This window comes from Delphinapterus leucas, chromosome 7, assembly GCF_059928025.1.
Source record: "Delphinapterus leucas isolate spDelLeu-1000000601 "Yukka" chromosome 7, BTC_Dleu_Yukka2, whole genome shotgun sequence".
In the NCBI taxonomy this organism is placed as follows: Eukaryota; Metazoa; Chordata; class Mammalia; order Artiodactyla; family Monodontidae; genus Delphinapterus; species Delphinapterus leucas.
Genome location: NC_143135.1, coordinates 108,535,779 through 108,557,499, shown reverse-complemented (window position 1 = coordinate 108,557,499; position 21,721 = coordinate 108,535,779). Strand labels below are relative to the sequence as shown.

Below are 21,721 nucleotides of genomic sequence, written 5' to 3'. Positions count from 1 at the left end.
TTTTTATCATGAATAGGTGTAGGATTTTGCAAATACTTTTTCTGTGTCTATGGAGATGATCACGTGGCCTTTGTCCTTTGTTCTATGGTGGTATATCACAGGGAGTGATTTTCCCATGTCCTGGGATATATCCCAAGCATGGCGTATAATCCTTTTTGTATCTTGCTAGGTTTTTAATTTGCTAATATTTTGCTGAGGATTTTATGTCTATATTCAGAAGGGATTTGGGTCTGTTGTACTCTTGAGCTGTTTTGTCTGGTTTTGCTCTCAGGATAATACTGGCTTCACAGAGGGAGGTGGAAAGTGAAACAGAAGAGATTCTGTTTTTTGAAAGAGTTTATGAAGCATTGGTATTAATTTTTGTTAATTGGCGATTTTGTTAACATTTGGCAGGCTTTTCCAGTAAAGCCATCTGGTCCTGGCCCTTTGTGTATGGGGGGTAGTGTGTCTTTGTTTCTTCTTAGGTCAGTTTCCCTAATTCCTATCTTTGTAGAAATTTCATCTAGATTACTTAATTTGTTAGCATAAAATTGTTCGTAGTGTTCGACCTTTTTATTTCTGTAAAGTCAGTAGTAATGTTCCCTTGTTCATTCCTGATTTTAGCAATTTGACTCTTCTCTCTTATTTTCTTAGTCTAGGAAAATGTTGTTAATTTTGTTGATATCTTTCAAGGAACCTACTTTGATTTCATTGATTTTCTTTATTGCTTTCCGTATTCTGTTTCATTTTTTAATGTTCTTTCTTGTACCTCAGCAGTTCTTAAGTGTGGTTTGGGGTCCCTAAGCCTCCTTCAGTGGGTCCTTGAAGTTAATACAGTTTCCGTAATAATATTTAGATGTCATTTACCTTCTACACTCTGATTTTCTCACAAGTGTAATTTGGAGTATTGCAGAGGTCCCAGACAGGCAGAAGCAGATAGAAGCAGAGATGAGTATCCAGTTGTATTTTATTAAGCCAGACATTAAAGAGTTTGCAGAAATGTAAATCAGTGGTATTCTTTTCACTAAATTTTTTTTGTTTTGGACTATAGTTATTTTTTAGTTAAAAAATATACCATTTATAAATGGTATATAAATATACCATTTATAACAATGCCTTGTTATTTTAAAATGAATTATTAAATCTTTTTACAGTTCTCAGTTTAAATTTCTAATTCATATTAAAAGATATAATCCACATTAAAAAAGCTCTTAGGAGTCTTCAGTAATTTATAATAGTGTAAAGGGACCATTAATGGAAAGGTTTTAAAGCTACTGTTATGTATTGTTTTACTTAGTCTTTAAAAAACCTGATGGTTTAGCTCTTACCATTTGTAGTAAACAGAATAGAGATCTAAATAATTCATTCAGAATTTTAGACTTAGCAGCCTGGATTTAAAACTAAATTTTCCAGAATTTATGCCCTTCTAAAATTTTACTACTCTACCTTTTTCATTATTGTGAGTAGCTAATTACTTGAATTTTCTTCTTTTTCTATGTCATTTCATGCTCTGATTTCTTATGATTTAAAACCAGCTAATGAGTCAGTCTGGGATTACAGTATGTTCTCAGGATTGTGCGGTGTGCTCAGGCTGTAATGACTGTGCTGTTTCCTCAACAGGAAGGGGTCTCATGATGATGCTGAGGAGCAGGGTCGGAGATGAGAAGACCAACGTCAGGAAGTCTGCACTCCAGGTGTGAGTTTTTCTGGACATTCTTTTCATGTACTCTTTTTAAGCACTACCAACTTGAAGATACAAGAGACTATTCTAAAAACCCTTCGGCCATATTCATTACTCACTTTTCCCTTAATGTTAGTTCACCTTGTTCCTGTTAAATGTAAATTACATAGATGAACTGAAGGATCATCTGTTCTTAAGTGTTCCTACTGGGTTGCTGGCTTTTTAGGAATCACAATTTTATATCCTTAATTTCATTTTTTAGAATAAGGATTCTTAACCTGGGGACCATGGATGGATTTTGATAGGGTTCATGAAACCCCTGAAATTGTTTCAGAGTACTTGTTTGTATAAAATGTATGTCGGGTTTTCTCCAGAAAGGTGTGAAATTTCATCAGATTCTAAAAGGTGGGAGGAGGGATGGATCTGTGATCTCAAAAATGAGAGAATCACAAACTTAAAAGGCAGTGTTTTGTCTGCAGTTTTGCTTTTTGTATTGACATTATGCCTAAGTCACCCCTTCATGTTACACATGACCTTCTAGGTCTTAGTGAGCATTTTGAAGCACTGTGACGTCTCGGGTATGAAAGAGGAGCTGTCAATCCTGCAGGACCGGTGTCGGGACCTTGCTGTGTCTGTACGCAAGCAGGCCTTGCAGTCTCTCACCGAGCTTCTTATGGTGAGATGCAGCCATCGTGTGTCTGATGGGTGGTATTTTACATTACAGATAATTGAGCTTGATGAAGTACCTGTTAGAAACTCTCCTAAGTCCACTGTAGGATTCTACAGTGTAAGAGAAAGGAATCTGTCCATTACCTCTGGTAGATTGCATTTCATATTAAATATAATATGACTAATGCTAGAGAATGCTAATGGTTAGCTTTCTGTTGACTTCAGGTTAAATCTCGTGTAGAAATGTGAATTTTAAAATTAATTTGGTTAGGTAAGAGGCCTAGATTAATTTTTGTCCATTAAAACCTATATAGGTGATATTGCCAAAAGAGCAGATCCACTAATCCTATATATAATTTACTTTTGCCAAATAATTAATTTTTGAAGAATTTTAAAAGTGAGTTTTTTTCTTTATTTCATGATAGAAGGCATTAAGCAATGCATGTTTTGACTTTCTCTGTTAGCATCTATTCTAATTACTCCTTCGGATAAAAATTTACTCTTTGCTCTCGATCTTGAATTACAAAAAAGTGCTGCTTCACTACCAATAATGAGATAATCACTGTGTAAGTCTAAAATTCCAGTATGGGATTTCCCTGGTGGCACAGTGGTTAAGAATCTGCCTGCCAGTGCAGGGTACACGGGTTCAATCCCAGGTCCAGGAAGATCCCACATGCAACGGAGCAGCTAGGCCCGTGTGTCACAACTACTGGGCCTGTACTCTAGAGCCCATGCTGCGCAACAAGAGAAGCCACAGCAATGAGAAGCCTGTGTGCAGCAACGAAGACCCAATGCAGCCAAAAATAAATAAATTAATTTAAAATTTCAGTATTTACTGATTTACAGTTACTGGAGCTTGAATTTGTTTTTCACATATATTTGGAATGTTGATTTTTTTTTCCCACTGTATGTTTTATTTGTAATTATGTGAGCAGCTACTTGTAACATATCCTAAAACATCAATCACAGCTTCCCCGATTTGTGTTCAGACCTGTGATAGCGTAGGCGTCTTTATGACTTCCTGACTTTCAACTCAGGCACAGCCTCAGTGTGTCCAGGTACAGAAGGCCTGGCTGGGGGGGGTTGTCCCGGCCGTGATGGACAGTGAGAACACCGTGCAGGACAAGGCCCTGGAGTGTCTCGACCAACTCTTGCTGCAGAACATCAGGCATCATGGTCAGTTCCACTGCGGGGACAACAGCCAGGTGCTCGCCTGGACGCTGCTGACACTGCTGAGCACAGAGAGCCAGGAACTGGGGTACGTTTGTGTGCAACTGGTTGTCCTTATGGGAGGGCTTTCGTTATAAATTCCTGTGTCGATCTCGGAAAATCAGCTCTCCAAATTGCTTAATATACGAAGGCTCAATTTTGATCTTTTTCCCTTGACCTAGTTTAAATCTCTTAGCGTTTTTGTGGTGACAGTTTTTGTGAAGCCTTCCTTTACTTTTCTCTGAGTGTTTTCCAGCTTCGAATTGATGTCTTAATATGTAGTAGAAAGCATTAATGGATTTGCTGTGTTAACATTAACTTTCCACAATACTAGTTATTATGATAGATGACTTCCTGGGTATGACAAGTTAGACTTTTTCTGACATTTTATTGGGTCGGTTGACTTAATCACACTGCAGCATTTTTTCCATTTGGCAACATATGCTGGGTTGTTCACTGTTCAGTGAGCAATGCGGTGAAGAGTTAGCACCTGCACTGATCAATTTTAATCTCTACTGCAGTAATCTTGCAGCTGGTTTGTGTCTGTGCTCCCTTGACTGTCTTTTCCTTTTTTTCTAAATTTATCATACAAGAAACACCTCCCTGCTTGTTTACATGTACTTATGGAGGAATTATCATCCAATGGAAAGAATAATAGATTTAGTATCATAATAGGTACTAATAATTGTTAACCATGCTCCAATATAAAATAAAACTTAAAAAAAAATAGATACTGATAGATAATAATAGATTTAGCATACCGTCTGTGGCCCTGGCAAATCACCCCATCTCTCTGGGCCTTAGTTTTCTCATTTGTAAAAAGAGTCGGTTACACTACACGATCTCTTAAGGTCCCTTTTGTTGTTAAAAATCTGACTGAAAATGCATTCACTCATTAAATATTTTATCAGTACCAACTATATGCTTTGCTGAAATTCCTGGAAGGGAGAGGAATTTAGCCAGCAGTAGAATCAGCTACTTTTTTGCTTTTCTTAGGGATATCTTACTGTGCACACCCAGTGTATACTAGCTCATGAGAAACTGTTGGGAGGTTTATTTCATTTCTTTTTTTAACTTTTATATTAAAATATAACGTATAGAAAAACGTACAAACTGTAAGATCAATAAATATCAAAAAAATATAGCCATGTAACCACCACCCAGGTCCAGAAATAGAACATTGCTCGGCCTCAGAAAACTCTTCCTTCCAATCGCTCTCCTTCCCTCCTCAAAGGGAACGACCACTGTGATTTTAACACCATGTGTGAGCTTTCTCTACTCTTCATCTTCATGTAAGTGGAATTATGTGGTATGTATTCTTTGTGTGTCCGACTCCTTTTACTCAAAGGAATACAAGATTCATTCAAGTTATTGTGTGCAGCTATAGCTCATTCACTTTCATTGCTGTGTGTATGATATTTGTGAATAAGCTACAATTTATTTATCCAGTCAACTGTTAATAGATTATGGGTCGTTTCCAGTTTTTTATTATGAGGTATAATGCTGCTGTGAATATTCCCATGTGTATCTTTGGCACACATTTCTCTTGGGTGTACACCTAAGAGCAGTGCTGTTGAGTATGCTTTTATTCGTCTTTCATGGTTACTGCCAGACAGCTTTCCAGAGTGGTGGGACCAAGTTACATTTCCTTGCAGCACTTAATGAGAGTTCCAGTTACTCAAGATTTTGGCCTGCATTTCGCGTTGTCAGTCTTCCTTTTTAGCCATTTTGGTCCATTTTGGACCAATACTGGTATTTCTTGGTGGTTTTAATTTGCACTGCCATGTTGACTAATGCAGTTGAGCCTCTTTTCATAGGTGGATTAGCATTTAGATATTCACATTGTGAATTACCTGCCCAGGTCTCTGGCCCTTTTTTTTTTTTTTAATTAGGCTGTCACTCTTTTGCTTGTTCACTTCGAAGTGTTCATTATATATTTATGTACAAGCATTGTTGTATGTATTACAGATATCTGTCCCATCCCATGATTTGCCTCTTTACTCTCTTAATGATGTGTTTTGATGAGTTCAGTTTGTCAGTGGTTTTCTTTATGGTTAATGTATTTTTAAAGAAATCTTTTCCTACCTCAGGATCATATACATATTTTCCCATATAATCTCCTAGAAGTTTGATTTTTTTTCTTTCCCCTTTATAGTTAGGTCTTCAACTTACCTGCAATTAAGATGTGTCATAGCTTCCTTCATAGGCTCTCTGTTTTCATTTTAAGATGGGGGAAACACCTGTGCATATTTGAAGTCAGAAAACCAGTATGTAGAAAATATCGAGGATGATTGAAAGGGATAAAGTTTCTGAAAAAAAAAAAAAAAACAATATGTGAAAGGATACACTTTATAAAGTAGGAGGAGAGAGCTCCAGAAGTAAAAGGAAACAAAGAGAACAGGGAGAGAGAAACACAAAAGATGACATAATATGAGCACTAGAGCTTTTAGCCTTTTTCTTCTCCATAAAGTGATGCTCATTGTTTGCCCAGTACAGCATGTTCACAGCAGCACGATCCACAACAGCTAAAAGGTGGAAACGATCCAGGTGTCCGTGCACTGGTGAAGAGATAAATAAGATGTGGTCTATACACACAATGAAATATTAGCCTTAAGAAGTCGCAAAATTCTGACAGATGCTGTAACATGGATGAACCTTGAAAACATGCTAAGTGAAATAAGCCAGACACGAAAGGACAAATGTTGGATGGTTCCTCTTATGTGAGGTCCCTAGAATAGTTGGACTCTGGGAGGCAGAAAGGGGCGGTGGGGAGGAACTGCTTAAGGGGTACGGAGTCACAGTGTGGGGTGAGAAAAAGCTCTGGAGGTGGGTGGTTGCACAACAGTGCAAATGGGTTTAATGCCACTGATCTCTGTACTTTAAAATGGTTAAAAAGATAAGTTTTGTTATGTACATTACCACAATTTAGAAAGCAACGTATTTGCTGAAGTTAGGAAGGAGAGGGTAGAATTAGGGGCAGCAGTTCTCAAAGTGTGGTGGATTCAGGAGCTTAGACTCTGTCTTGTCCTCTTAAAAACACACATACACAGAGCTGTGAGTTCAGTTTTATTTGGGGCTTACTGAGGACTGTAGTCCAGGAGACAGCCTCTCTGTAACTGAGGAACTGCTCTGAAGAGGTGTGTGTGGGGGGGCGGGTCAGTATATATGTGATTTTGGTGAGGGGCGTACGTGCAATCAAGCACACATCTTGGTAGAAGGTTGCTGCTGGTCACGAGGAGCAGATGTCTCTGTTAATGGATTTTAGGGCTTTTCTAGGTATGAGAAGATGCAAGAAATTGGGCTCATAAAATCTTCCTGAAAATACCTACCTATCTGAAGGCCTGTTCTGCCAGTTTTCCCAGAGCACAGAGGGCCTCATTCCTGGTCTTGGCCCAGAACTCCTCTCAGGAGGTGTGGAAGGTCAAGGGACTGCAATGGCCAGTGACCTCATCCTTGTAGAGGCAGATGGCAAGCGGCAGTTTTTAGTTGACAGCCTTTATCGTAATATTAAGATGTCATGTGCCATTGCCACTTTTACTCTTTGACAGTACTAGAGTTTCCAGAAGCCATGTGATGATATTGAAATAAATTGAACGGAGAATCAGATGTAAGAATGCACGTCTTTTGTTTAAGCCAGTCCATAAAGAGATTTACAAAAGTATAAAGCAATGTCACTGTTCTTACCAAGTTTTTTTTTGTTTTGAGAAAGATACCAGGTTTTTTTGGGGAAGGAATTGCATTATTTATGTTAACATGTAATTGGCTTATTGTTATTTCTGACAAATTAATAGATAAGTATTTTAAAATTTCTGTTTTAACTTCTAGTATGGCAAATATTGATAGGTATAACCCGCATGAACACAAAAGGTCTTCGAGGCAGTCAGTAATTTTTAAGAGTTTAAAAGGGCCCTGAGCAGAAAAAGTGTGAGAGCCACTGAACAAGGGAATCAACTTTAAAAAAGGATTGAGAACAGTAGGGCTAGTGGAATAGAGTTCTATAAATAAACTCTTGTGATAAGTTCTTTAATAAACAGAAAGTAACTAGGATTCCAGGATCTGCTCAGGACAGGAGACTTCACAGAACAGGTGAGCTTCGAGTTTGGACCTTGGCGGTTAACAAGGGGCGGGAGGTGCTCTTGTGGAGGATGCAGCCAGTGCAGAGCCACGGGCGCATGCGTGGTGTGTGCTGCAGGGGCCCCAGGAGTTCATAGCACAGGAGGTGTCACGGATCGGCTGTGTCTGTGACCAGAGTCTGAGGACACAGGCCACCGGTGAATGACTCGAGCTCAAGGCATGGCAACCCGGGTCCAGGGGAAGCAGCTGGCTGCAGAGGAGCTGTCCAGCGGTGGGAAGCCGGGGAGGGGGCACGGACTCTGAGGGCTGAGGACGTCCTGCACCCTCCACTCTGGTTGCCCACAGTCCAGTGGAAAGGGAGTCACGGCAGCCAGCAGGGAGCACGTGGAGCAGTATGGGTTTTTACCTTTTCTTGTTTTTAAGCTTAGGGTAGCTTCCTTTTGATGGTGGTATGACCTCAATCATCCCTAGAGGTGGAAAGAGTTGAGAGTAACCAGGCAGGCCTAATGGTGAGGGTCTCCAGGCAGGAAATAGCAACGCAAAGGCTTAGAGGCCTGCCGCTCCAGGAATCCTAACTGAAAGGGCTTCTGGGTGGGGTTGCTGTTGAACAAGGCCCGGAAAGCAGAGGTGGGGCAGGGCGGGGGGTGGAGGGAGGGCTGGGGATGGAGTCCCATTTTCAGTGTGTGCTTGCGACGATCCTGGTGATGGAGGACATCGCCCAGAGTTAGGTTGTAGGTTAGAGAAGATGACTCAGAACAGACCTCTTCAAAATCAGCAGTTGGTGTGATTAGAAGAAAAGGAATTAGTGAGAAGGTCAAACAAGTCGACTGGAGTGTAAGGGAGAGCGTGGTCAGTTCTGTCCAGCAGGGGGCACTGAGATGGGCACTGAGGGGGGTTGCTTTGGTTTGATATTAGGATAGACGTCGGCAGTGCTTTTCAGGAAACCAGGTGGTGTTTGCTGAACCGCGTTCTGAGTGGTGCGCCATCCCCTGCTTGTGATGGGCAGTGTGGCTAATGGAGGGTCCAGTTGGGAGGCTTTGGGGACGGCCCAGCCCTTGTGGAGGGTGTGCGTGGTCAGAGAGGAGCCAGGTTTGAGGTCTCAGACCTGGAAGTTCAGAGGATGTTTTGTCATTCTGTTGGCTTCCTGCAGTAAACTTCAGTTAATACTCTGTGATGCTTGTGCATAAACTTTTAAATATTTGTTGATTTCATGTATCTTGCTTTTGGATAGCAGTCACATATAAATTATGTTAGTCATTTGCAGTAAAACTCTAGATAGATTTTTAACCAAAAGCTAATTTATTAATAAAACCATTCATTTATATGCATATGCTTATTGTGTGTAGATGTGTTTATTTTCTTATAGTTGCCTTCTGTGTGCTTTGAGAATTCTTTTTTTCATTTAATGAGAAAGTCTTGCTAATCTGAGTGTGTGTGTGCCTAGCAGTAGAAGAAATTAATTGGGGGAAGGAATGTATTTTTCTCTCCACTTAAATATGTAATACTGCATTTGTCTCATGAGTCATATGATGTCATTCAGTGCTATAGGAAAAAGTAAAATAAATGGTTTAAAAATAGCAGTGACATCACACAAACACTTTAATACATCAGAAGCATTTTTTATTTTAGAAAAGTTTGATATATGTATTTCTGAGTGGTATTGGCAGGTCATAGCAAAGTCGAGCTCATTTAATATCACCATATTTAAATGCTAGGATGTCATTTCTCTCCAATCCTTCCATTGAAAAAAGGACAATGTCTACATTTTTTTGTCACTAAAACCCTGTAGACTCTGGATGTACCTGTTATTGGTAACTTACCCCATATGTTTGCATAGAAATTTTAGAGGGTCTCAAGTGAATTATGAAATTTTATTATTTTCTTTAAAAATAAATACTTTATGGGCAGGGGAGGGGTAAATATACCTTATTCAGTGTAATAATAATTAGAAAGATACCTAGTTTGCTATCAGATGAGCCACTAGCCAGGAACCTCTGTTTACATGTTTTATGTGCCAGAATCCTGGAGCAGAAGTTGATACCCTTCACCGAGGGGCAGGTCTGAACAGTTTTGTGTATTTACAGTTACAATTCTGCTTTCTCATCTTTTTTTCCAGCCGCTATTTAGATAAGGCTTTTCATGTCTGGTCCAAGAAAGATAAGTTCTCCTCCACTTTTGTAAACAATGTGCTCTCCCACACTGGCAAGGAGCACTCTGCCCCGGCCTGGATGCTGCTCTCCAAGGTTGCTGGCTCGTCACCCACGCTGGACTACACCCAAATCATAAAGTCCTGGGAGAAAATAAGCAGGTTCGCATGCTTGTGATTTAGCTGCCACCAGACACGAGAGAGTCTTGGAAACAAAGCTCATGTCTTAAGGAAGTGGGCTCTTTTTCATAGCTGTTAATATACACAGATCTTTTCTTTAAATTCTGGCGTAAAAACAAACATGGAAAAAAGAATCACTTTTAGGCTTTGATTGTCCAAGTACATTAAGTGCCTTAATGCTCCCCAACTCGACTTCTAAACCATGTTACTCTACTTCCTCCAATACTGATGATCCAGAAGAAAAGTATTTTGTTGGCAGCAATTTTTACTTTGGTTCTATACTGATATTTCTTCTGCCCTTTCCACAGGCAGCAGGACCCCAATGCAGACACCTTAGGGCACATCCTCTGTGTTATCGGGCATATTGCAAAGCATCTTCCTCAGAGCACCCGGAACAAGGTGACAGGTGAGTGTCTACTGGAGAATCGTGAAAAGGCTTTGCCTCTCACTTTATATATTTTTAAGAGTTAAACTTCAAGGGAATTAACTCTCTTTTTTAGATGTTATCAAAAGTAAGCTGAATGGATTCTGGTGGTCACCAAAGTTGATCAGCCCAGCTGTTGATACTTTGCAAAGACTCTGTAGAGCATCTGCAGAGACGCCAGCGGAGGAGCAGGTACGCTACAGACTCTCCAGGGTGTGTCTGTCATTTGTCTGTACGTAGACATAAAGCTCTGCCTTGAAGCTGGGGGCATGTTCTCCACGGAGAACCTGGAAGGGTGGGTGGTCCCCAGCAGTTAGTTCTCCAAGGAAGCACCTACGTGACAAGCAGTTGACAGTCCCCAAGAAGACCTTGGCTGCTGAAGACACACAGCTCCTTTAGGAGGTCACCTCCTTGGTTCTGAGTACCAGTGTCTTCTAGGAAGCACACCTGGCGGACACCTGTTTCCAGGATCGAATCTACAAGGTTGTCTTAATCATCGTAACCTCGGTGCTCACAATAGCCTGTTAGACCCTCCTCCCTCACTCCAGGGATGTGTAAGCGGTTTCCTCCTAGTCACGGCTTCCCTCCAGACCAGAAGATTCCTGATTAGCCATCATCCTGTCACCCTAGTATCTCTTGTCCCCAGAGCCTCCTGCTGACATTCTCTTTGGATTCATCATCACAACTCCAAACCAGCGTTCTGTGTGACACAGAGGGTTACTTTGACTCCCCCAAAGCTATCCATTTAAGTATCTCTAATGATAAATTATCTTACTACCATGTATTCAGTTTTTATCATGAAATATACTCCTAGACAGTGCTAATCATAATGAAAAATTTTAGGACTGGGGGTTATTAATAATGATTTTAGAAGTCAGAAATTAAATAGTTGCTGAAATATATTTAAATCTCCCAGAATAAAAACATTATTGCTTCGTCTGAGCTACTTGCCACCTTCCTAAGCTTCATTTTCTTGTATAAGTTCTTTTTAAAAAGTCCTTTCCTGATAAGTTAACCATTGTAGTAAGACAATATACTGTAACTTTTTTGCTTAGGACTTAAAGCAGGTTGAAATTTAGTTAATTAAAAATGCCCAGCTCTTTCTGTGTCTGGTGTTTTCCTGGCATAAACCTTTTGACACTTTTTGGTGAAGAGGATACTTGCTTTATTTGATTTTCTGTTTATCTCTGATCCAAGAAAGTGTGTGAAAAACTTTTAAATAAGGAACATTACCTAAGTAGGGAGCATATTTGAATAGCAGAAAACAGGTAAAAACAAAACAAAAGATGATGAGGAACAAATGCTGTAGGAAAGAATGGAGGTTCTGTGGCAGAATGTGAGGGTGCCGTCCCCCAAGTGTCTGCGGCATGTCGCTTGTTAGTGCGGAGCCAGGCCTGCACCACGGGCCCCGCTTCCTGGGCCACTGTGGCTCCCCAGCACTGGCTGGAGAGGGTCTGCACTGGGGGGAGCCAGGGCTGTAAAGACTAACTGTCTGCCCACCACCGGCCACAGTCATTAGGACAGTAAGTTGTGTCGTTGTTAGTCTGTGGGGAAGGCTGAGTTGTCATCAAACATAGAAACTGAGACCCAGAAGGGAGAGGAACTCACTGCTGCGTTAGGAGAACAGCAGGGTGTTAGCTTTGCCAAGACCACCTCCCTTGTGGTGGGCAGTGGACTAAGGCCCTGAGACTTCCCAGAATCTCAGGATACTTTACATCCAAGTGACCAGAAACGTACTTGTGCTTCTTTTATCTGTAAATGAATGTCCTGTATTTTACGGAGAAAAACAAGTTACCCAAAGAATAGACCATCAAGATGTAGCTCAATGGCAGCACGTGTGAGAGGCTTGGTCTTTGGGCATCGTTGCTCTCTGCAAGCTTGGTGTGAGCTCATAGCATTCTGAGGCAGTCGTTGAAGAAGTGGGTGCAGGTGTGGACTGTGGGAGTAGAGATCGTGTCTGGAACAGGTGCTCGTCGTGCTGTCTGTACACTCGATTCTAAGGCCACGTGCTGCCATTCTGTCTCAGTGACAGCCATTCAGAGAACGTGGATGAGACCAGATGGATGTATCCAAGGAGAGCAGTCAGCAGGGTGACAGAGCAGGCTGGCCGGGAGCACTGAGGGCCTGGCGTGTTCAGCTGGAGAAGGAAGTGTGGGGAGGCCGGCTGCCTGGCTTAATACACATGAATGAAGGACCCAAAGGACAGAGAACTGGAATTACTTGGCGTCACAGAGCACTGATTTCGACCAGTGGGTGGAAATTGCAAGGAGACAGATTTTGTCCAACTGAAGAAAAACTGTACTGAGGTCTGCCTAGACTGGACAGACTTGCCTCTGGACACGTCTCTCTGGTTAGTGGGAGTCACACTGGAAGTGTGACAGGAGCCCCTGCATGGAGAGAGCCCAGGGCTGGCTGGCTGGTGGCTCGCCCAGACTCTGAGGTCTTCCTCTCACTAGCAGCCGGGTGCTGGGCCCAAAGGACTCAGCCAGGCTGAGACAGAGCACGTGCATTTCAGAAGCTCCAGGTTGTGCAGCCTCTTAACATCTTAAGTGCAGTCATTTTGTAAAACGTTAATAAAGACAATAGCTTTGACACATTTTAGGCCGAGTCAGACTACAAATGTCTGGATCGTGATGATGGTTTGCCAGCAGTTTGGCAAACTTAGAGTACCGTCTTGTGGTATTGCTGCTGGGCACTCCCTGGGGTGTGGTTCACACTGCCCTTTCCTAAGGCACCTGCCGCATAGTGTGAGAGACCTACACATTAACCTGTAATCCCAACGTCTTAGAATAATTCCTGAAACAGAACCGAGTGTCTGGTAACGTGGCGGTCCTGGGGCGGAGCCACTCAGCTCAGCCTGGGTGTGTAGGGACGGCCTCCTGGGAAAAGTGGCTTCCAGGTTATATAGGGTGTGACCGAGCTCCTCACTTGGCCCATAAGCGTGGTGAGATGTGTGGGCCGGAGGTGGGACCCCCTTGAGGTCACTTTAACTAATAAGAGACTCTGAAAACTTCTCTCTAATAAATACATTTCAGGAGGGTAAAAACTGTTCTTTTTTATTCTATGTGTTTTTAAAATATACTCTTTATTACAGTAGTTAATTCACCATCTATATATGCCAGAAGAATTGCAATGTTTTTCTCTATTGGAGGAGCACTGCTATTACAGATCTCTTATAAATTAGGGCAGTAGATCTTCCTAAATGTCTTTCCCTCTTATAGGGCAAATGTAACAATAGAAAGAAAGATAATACATAAATATATATGTCTGTAGTAAATATAGCATATTACAAAGAACATACATAAGTGTTCTTCGTGAATTCTACTTAGCCAGTTTGCATTGCCAGATTGCTAAAAGAGCAAAGATGCAAAAGCATGATGGCTGGGGTTTCCATGGCTTGCGGTTTATGCATTTGAAGGCCGTAGAGTTTCTTGTGAGCAAGTTGTGTGTCGCGGGCAGCCTGATGGATGCGCAGTGCCCTTCAGAGATGGCCTTTGACTTGCTGCAGGGACTCCTGGTGCAGGCGTGCGGGGACGTGCTCTCTGCCTGTGTGCGCTGCCTCTCCGACATAGTTCTGAAGGAGGACGGGACCGGGAGGATGAACGAAGACCTGGCGGTGAGTAGCTGCTGCTCTTAGCGTCCTCCTCTCCTGCTTGTGTCGGCTGGGCCTGTAGACGGCTGTGTGAGGTGCGTTTTCAGTACTCTTAGCAAGAAAAGGATTTTCCTAGCCTGGGGCTTACTCTTTTTTTTTAGAATTTTTTATCGGTGACCTATTCATTTTTCTCTCCCATACTTATCATCTGGGGGAAAATGATGGTAAATCCTTCTCCCAGTTGGGTCGTGTGAGATTCCTGATCCAACAGGGAAAAACACAGTGTGTGTTGTGAGCTCAGAAGTAATAAGGTGAGAAAAGAGTAAAGTGAGCATTCTCTTTGTTCTTTTGGCTTGATTTTTTTTTTTAATTGTCTAATGTGTCTGGCAAGCTGTTTGAATATCAGACTATAGAGCAGCTCCCAGGTCATGTCTAAAACAAATGGAATATTTGAGAGCTGGAGAAGCTGCTGCCCTGGGAGCAGTGAGAGTGTGTGGCATGCACCCTGCTTTAGAAATGGTGCCGTGAAGAGGTGCCTTTGAGCCAGTGAACGCGGGGCCCGCTTTCTGGTTCAAGTAGCTGACTGTCAGCAAAACGTGGTGATTCTGATTCCAGCATCTGACACTGTCCCATAAGGACAAATATGAGCTGCTTTTTGATGCCCTTCAGACTAGGCCATCATCTCGCCAAAACTGGTCATTTTCCTTGTCTGTTTGAAAATTAGTAGAGCACTTCCCTTCTGTGTTCAATTCCTGCTTTGGCCCCTCGCACTTGGACCTGGGGATTGATGGCCGTGTTTAGATTTGTTGGAGGAGGAGACCCTTTGTGCCAAGGCATTAATACGGACCCAGTTCAGTAATAAAAATATCCTGATCACCGAGATCCCAGATGTTTTGGGTCAGAGGTTGCAATGTTTAGAGTGGTCCCGACCCAGGGTTTCTCTGGAGGGTCTTACTCCACTAATTTGTCTGGGATTCCCTACCCAATCTAAGAAAAACGCTTATTATGACCAGTGAGTTTTCCCCACTAAGATTTTTTTTTCCTCTTAAATATGTCACCAAAATTAACCCTTTGGTCAAAATATATGGAGAAGTTTGCCCTATATATATTGTTTATTTCACTCTTCTTTAAATATAATTCAAATGTGCCACTAATCCACTGAGATACAGTGTGTTCAGTTCTTTTTAAACACACACATCCTTATTAGCTTTTTTACTCTTAAAAAGCCTTTATTCAACATTGTACTGTTTATTTAGCATCACCCTTGTATTTTTACGATTAAAAGAATAAGTATTACTTAACTGTTCAGCTGAAGGTCCTTAATAAAGACACAGTAGTGATGGCTTGAGGAAGCAAATTCTCACAAGTTTTGGTAGGAGTCTTACTAGTAAGCTAAGCAGGAGGACAGTCTGGAAGTGAGTTTAAAGCGTGCAACAGGCTATATGCCCCCTCACCCCGCACTTCCCCTCTGAGGAGGCAGAACACTGTCCCAGGACGCAAAGGTGTCCATCAGAGCTGATGCAAACAGGAAGGGATTATGTCAACATAAATGTGTAGTAATAGTGCGGTCAACCTTGATGACATTCAGAGTTTTTAACATACTTATGTAGTCATTAAACATATTGATCGTATATATTGACATGAAAGGATGCCTGATACTGAAATTCAGAATCACAAACTTCAACCTAGTGTGACTGGCAAGTGTGAGAAAAGCAAACAGGAAGCCCTGTGACTATAAAAATACTTTGAAAAGAAAGTCATACAGAAAAACAAGGATGGTGTCTGTGGGTGGCAGGATTGTAAGTCAGCTGTTCCGTGTCCCCACTTACCCGGAAGCACCGAGGTACACTCTGTTGTCATAGCACCCCTTTGACTTGCAGGAGTATCTAGATACAGATGATAAACCTATACAGTCACCCTAGTTGAAGCAGTGACTGGATTTTTACAATGGCTGTGTGTTGTTGCAGGGAAAAAACCCAGCCATTTAATTTGGGGGACAGAAAAAGTACTCCACTGACGTGGCCTTAACCTAGCTAGAGTTCATTTTTCTTTTGACTTACTCTTACTGCAAAACCAATTCTCTTTGCAGGTGAAGTACATTTTTACCTTAGGAGACGTAGCCCAGCTTTGCCCAGCCAGAGTGGACAAGAGAGCCTTCCTGCTGATGCAGTCCATCCTGGCTGCTTCTGCCAGCGCGGAGCATTGTAAGGCCCTTGGCGTGCCTTCCACGCCTGCTGCCTCAGGGCTGGGTTTGCCTTGTAGCAGTGCAGCAAGACCTCTCCTCCCTTCTCTTCCCTCCTGTAGTGACCATGTCGGACCCAGGCGGCAGTGAGGCCGCATCCTCCCAGCCCATCTCCCAGTTCCAGGGCTCTGTCATGCCCTCTGTGATCAGAGCACATGCCGTCATCACCTTGGGTGAGTAAGGAGACACGGGGCAGCCTCTCCACGTGTGCTTTGTGATTTATAAGCTTGTAAGCTCGGGAGGTAACTGTAGGAGCACCCAGCTGTGCAGGACACTCCCTGTTTAATTTATTACCATCAAACCTGTGATTTTTTAATACTCATAATGTAGCACCATGAAGTCTGTTCTTCAAGAGCTGTATGCCAGGCACTGCACTGAGTTCTGGGAATGAAGAAATAAGTTTGCAGTTCACATCATAAAGAGATGGTTTATCTTAGAGGAAAGCATAGGCAGAACACTCTATGACATAAATCAGTAAGATTCTTTTTGACCCACCTTCTAGAGGAATGGAAATAAAAACAAAAATAAACAAATGGGACCTAATGAAACTTCAGAGCTTTTGCACAGCAAAGGAAACCATAAACAAGCTGAAAAGACAACCCTCAGAATGGGAGAAAATATTTGCAAATGAAGCAACCGACAAAGGATTAATCTCCAAACTTTACAAGCAGCTCATGCAGCTCAATTATCAAACAAACAAAATCCAAAAATGGGCAGAAGACCTAAGTAGACATTTCTCCAAAGAAGATATAGAGATTGCCAACAAACACATGAAAGGATGCTCAACACCACTAATCATGAGAGAAATGCAAATCAAAACTACCATGAGGTATCATCTCACACCAGTCAGAATGGCCATCATCAAAAAATCTACAAACAATAAATGCTGCAGAGGGTGTGGAGAAAAGGGAACCCTCTTGCACTGTTGGTGGGAATGTAAATTGATACAGCCACTATGGAGAACAGTATGGAGGTTCTTTAAAAATCTAAAAATAGAACTACCATATAACACAGCAATCCCACTACTGGGCATATGCCCTGAGAAAACCATAATTCAAAAAGACACATGCGGGCTTCCCTGGTGGTGCAGTGGTTGAGAGTCCGCCTGCCGATGCAGGGGACACGGGTTCGTGCCCCGGTCTGGGAAGATCCCACATGCTGCGGAGCAGCTGGGCCCGTGAGCCATGGCCGCTGGGCCTGCATGTCCGGAGCCTGTGCTCTGCAACCGGAGAGGCCATAACAGTGAGAGGCCTGTGTACTGCAAAAGAAAAAAAAAAAGACACATGCACCCCAATGTTCATTGCAGCTCTATTTACAATAGCCAGGATATGGAAGCAACTTAAGTGTCCATCGACAGATGAATGGATAAAGAAGATGTGGCACATATATACAATGGAATATTACTCAGCCATAAACAGAAACGAAACTGAGTTATTTGTAGTAAGGTGGATGGACCTAGCGTCCGTCAAAGTCAGAAAGAGAAAAACAAATAGCGTATGCTAACACATATATATGGAATCTAAAAAAAAAAAAAAAAATGGTTCTGAAGAATCTAGGAGCAGGACAGGGATGAAGACACAGGCATAGAGAATGGACTTGAGGACACGGGGAGGGGGAAGGGGAAGCTGGGATGAAGTGAGAGAGTGGCATGGACGTATATACACTACCAAATGTAAAATAGCTAGCTAGTGGGAAGCAGCCACATAGCACAGGGAGATCAGCTTGGTGCTTTGCGGTGACCTAGAGAGTTGGGATAGGGAGGGTGGGAGGGAAACGCAAGAGGGAGGGGATGTGGGGATATATGTATACGTATAGCTGATTCACATTGTTATAAAGCAGAAACTAACACACTGACACACAAAGAGACAGTTTATTTGATACTTTCCATGACCTCACACTGTTGTTTATCTTAAGAAGACCGACTTCTGTCAGTATTCGCAAAAAAAATTAGAATTTTCTTTGTGATTGTGTATACTCAACGCGAGTTACGAATTTTTGGTAATAATGGTTATTCTTCAGAAATCTCAGAAGTGTAAATAAGAGCAAAATGTTCCCCGGGCCAGAAAAAAAACACAAAACTCAACAACAGCCTTCCTTCTTCTAACTACGAACAAGAAGTGAAATAAATGACACGATTATCTATTCACCTAGCTCAGATTTCAAGTTCATTATTAAACTTTTCAGCTTCTATCAATTTTGTGTATAATCAAAAGTAAAAAGTATCAGCGGTTACATTTTATTCGTCATTTTCCAGGTAAGTTGATAACTCCAAAATTCAGATGTTGACTTTAAAAGGAAGTGAAGGAACATCTCAGAGTGTCTGCCTTGTGAAACCCGGGGGTATATGGCGCTTCTTAATATTTAGTATGGGCCTGTCTGCCTTAGATTTTTTGTTTGTGATTGTTGATGTGATGTTTTCACTTTGATTAAATAAAATCCATAGCAGGATACAGCTGGAGAAAACGTGAGGCAGAGAATGAGAATAGAGTCAGGGTGTCTTTCTTTCTCGGTGGCAGGGAAGCTGTGCTTGCAGCACGAGGATCTTGCAAAGAAGAGCATCCCGGCCCTGGTGCGGGAGCTGGAGGTGTGTGGGGATGTGGCCGTCCGCAACAACGTCGTCATCGTCCTGTGCGACCTCTGCGTCCGGTACACGGTCATGGTGGACAAGTACATCCCCAACATCTCTGTGTGTCTGAAGGACTCGGACCCCTTCATCCGCAAGCAGACACTCTTCTTGCTCACTAACCTCCTGCAGGTGCGCATGAGGGCTCGCCGGGCCGGCTGCTCCTGTTCGGGGGTCTGAGCAGTGTAGGAGTCGGGCTGCACCGTAGTAGAGGCACAGGTATTTGCTCACGTGCAGTTTCACATGCCACTCTTCTGACGTTCTGGACAGACATTTAAACAGATTGATACTTCCTAATATTCCTTCTGAGTGTTTGTTCAGAGATCCCGTTGTGCAGGGTGAAGTTTGTTTTCACAAGTAAACAGCACATAGAGAAAAGCACGTATAGACGAGTAGGTCTGGTTCCGATTCTGTGAACGGTCGGTGTTCCCAGACGGACGTTCATCATTTGTACAATGAGGACCCTTGTGCTTGTCCGGGTGACCTTGCAGACATGCTCCCGGAGCCTGCAGAGACACGTCTGCGTGGACAGAGCTCGAGAGCGCGTGTGTAGCCTGATGTGAGGGGGAGATGCTATTTGACCTTTAAGTGAGTTGTGTGTCTGTTCTGATGCGTCCATGCCCTCACTGTCTCGTGCGGGGTGCAGCCGCCTCCCCGCCTGCAGGGGCGCTGAGTCACGGTCAGGCTCTCCTGCCCACACTCTCCCATGTGTGCGCCCACGGCCCCAGGGACAGAGGGCTGTGTGCTGAGGCCCCTGTAAGCGTGAGCCTTTGTTCTCTCGAGCAGGAGGACTTCGTGAAGTGGAAGGGCTCCCTGTTCTTCCGGTTCGTCAGCACGCTGGTGGACCCGCACCCAGACATCGCCAGGTGAGTCTTTTTCCTCACGCCAGCCAGCCGAGTGATTGGCCTAGTTTCTGGAAAAGATCTCTTTTTCTTTAAAATTGGTTTAGAGTTGTGTTATTTAGGATTTAGTGAGCCTTTGGCAGTTGCCAGAAAATTAGCCGATTTTTAAAATGCTAAGCTGTGTAACAAAGCTTTAGTTTTCACATAAGTTTAAAAACAAAAAACAAAGAAGCCCTTGTCCAGATTGACCATCGAATAATCCCAGCACTGACCACATTTGCTGACACTTTGTTCTTCCAAACGGAGGAGTGAAGAGCAGTGTGAGCCTCTGTTGTGGTCAGCTGTCAGAGCAGAAGCCAGTAACTGTTGACTTCTAGGCCAGTACAGTAAGAGTTCAGACTTTCTTCTAAGTGCAGAAACTGTAAGGAAGAAATTCTAGGGATTAACACAGAATTGCAGTGTGAAATCATATAGTTTACAAGGCTCCTTGGAAATGGGTGTTTCCCAAGAATTGGAAGGCAGGGGGACTGCCTTGCCACTGTTAATTCTTCCCCTTCTATAATTAAAGATTTATTTTCAAGGGGTTTAGAAATGATCTCACAGAATTTGCTAACCTTGATTATATTACATGAGTAATTCTTTTTAAAGCAAGTCTGCAGTTGGAAAATAGAATGTTGAATGCATGGCAGAAGCTACCACAGTTGGGAAGAGGTCTTTACAGATTCATTAACTATAAATAGCATATAGTAATGGGTCCCTCTGGTTCTAAATATGGTCACCAGTGGTTTATTCTAGTCCCATGGAAGGATTTCTGTTCGGTTTCCTTTGGGTATGTTTTTCCAAGGAGAAACATTTTACATAGTAAACTGGTAGAAGGTTAACATTCTAATTAGCACGTCTAGAGTCAGAGAGGAAAAAGCTAAGGCTGCTATGCTTTCTTTTTCTGTGTATAATTGGGAAAGAGATGGGGCAGCTATGCCGTGCCCTCTCACCTTCCCCCTCTGCCCCAGGCTGGCCCTGCAGCCCGTGTGCCATGTGCGGCCCAGGAGCAGGCAGGAGCACCAGTGCTGGGGGGCTTTGGGAGGACACACCCGGGAGGGGAGGGTGGGTGTTTAACCTGCACGTCGGTGTCTTCCCCTTGTGTCAGCTCCTCCACGTGTATGTTACAGCCTTGTTCGCTCCGTAGACCACATGCAGGGCCTGTTCCACAGGTGATGAGAGCATGAGTCAGAAGGAAACTAGGACAGGCAGACATCTCCACTGTAGTGAGAAAACCAGTACTTCTGGTAACATTTTCTCCCTCCCCCTTAAATCTTTCCATTTTATCCCTGCGATCTGGATTTGTTTGAACCATGGTAAAAATGTGGAGCATGATTTGAAAAGGTTTGAAAAACTAAATCTGTCCTCTATGTTTAGGCCAAAGGTCAGGCCTATCTGCTTACTTTAAACACCTTAATTTTTCCATATGTATCTGCTAAGACAGCTCTTCCCAAGAGACTATAGTGGCAGAGCCCTGTGAATTTATTTTTGGTCCAGGTGGTGGATTTCCTGGCAATTCTGGCATGAACAAAATTGCATGTTTTTTAAAATTAATTTTTATTGGAGTATAGTTGATTTACAATGTTGTGTTAGTTTCTGCTGTACAGCAAAGCAAATCAGTTATACATATACGTATATCCACTCTTTTTTAGATTCTTTTCCCCTATAGGTCATTAGAGAGTATTGAGTAGAGTTCCTGTGCTATACAGATCCTTAATAGTTATCTATTTTATATATAGTAGTATGTGTATGTCAAGCCCAGTCTCCCAGTTTACCCCTCCCCTCGTTTTCCCCCTTGGTAACCATAAGTTTGTTTTCTACATTTGTGACTCTTTCGGTTTTGTAAATAAATTCATTTGTACCAATTTTTTTTGGTTCCACCTGTAAGTGATATCATGATATTTGTCTTTCTCTGTCTGGCTTACTTCAGTCAGTATGACAATCTCTAGGTCCATCCATGTTGCTGCAAATAGCGTTATTTCATTCTTTTTCATGGCTGAGTAATATTCCATTGTATATAC

The 21,721-nt window shown here is 42.6% G+C and overlaps 1 protein-coding gene across 3 annotated transcripts in view; it reads left to right on the top strand.

Annotated features, from left to right (window-relative positions):
• Positions 1–21,721, top strand: part of NCAPD3 (non-SMC condensin II complex subunit D3) — a 57,603-nt gene that overhangs the window by 23,083 nt on the left and 12,799 nt on the right. For 2 of the 3 annotated variants that reach the window (XM_022556174.2, XM_030764508.2), the window contains exons 14-24: positions 1,600–1,673; positions 2,202–2,336; positions 3,367–3,587; positions 9,729–9,920; positions 10,247–10,344; positions 10,439–10,554; positions 13,871–13,978; positions 16,044–16,158; positions 16,259–16,369; positions 18,713–18,951; positions 19,606–19,685. In XM_022556174.2, coding sequence (XP_022411882.1) covers positions 1,600–1,673; positions 2,202–2,336; positions 3,367–3,587; positions 9,729–9,920; positions 10,247–10,344; positions 10,439–10,554; positions 13,871–13,978; positions 16,044–16,158; positions 16,259–16,369; positions 18,713–18,951; positions 19,606–19,685 — 1,489 coding nt within the window. The remainder of the gene's footprint in view (positions 1–1,599; positions 1,674–2,201; positions 2,337–3,366; positions 3,588–9,728; positions 9,921–10,246; positions 10,345–10,438; positions 10,555–13,870; positions 13,979–16,043; positions 16,159–16,258; positions 16,370–18,712; positions 18,952–19,605; positions 19,686–21,721) is intronic. The other variant, XM_089915841.1, reaches the window with a different exon arrangement.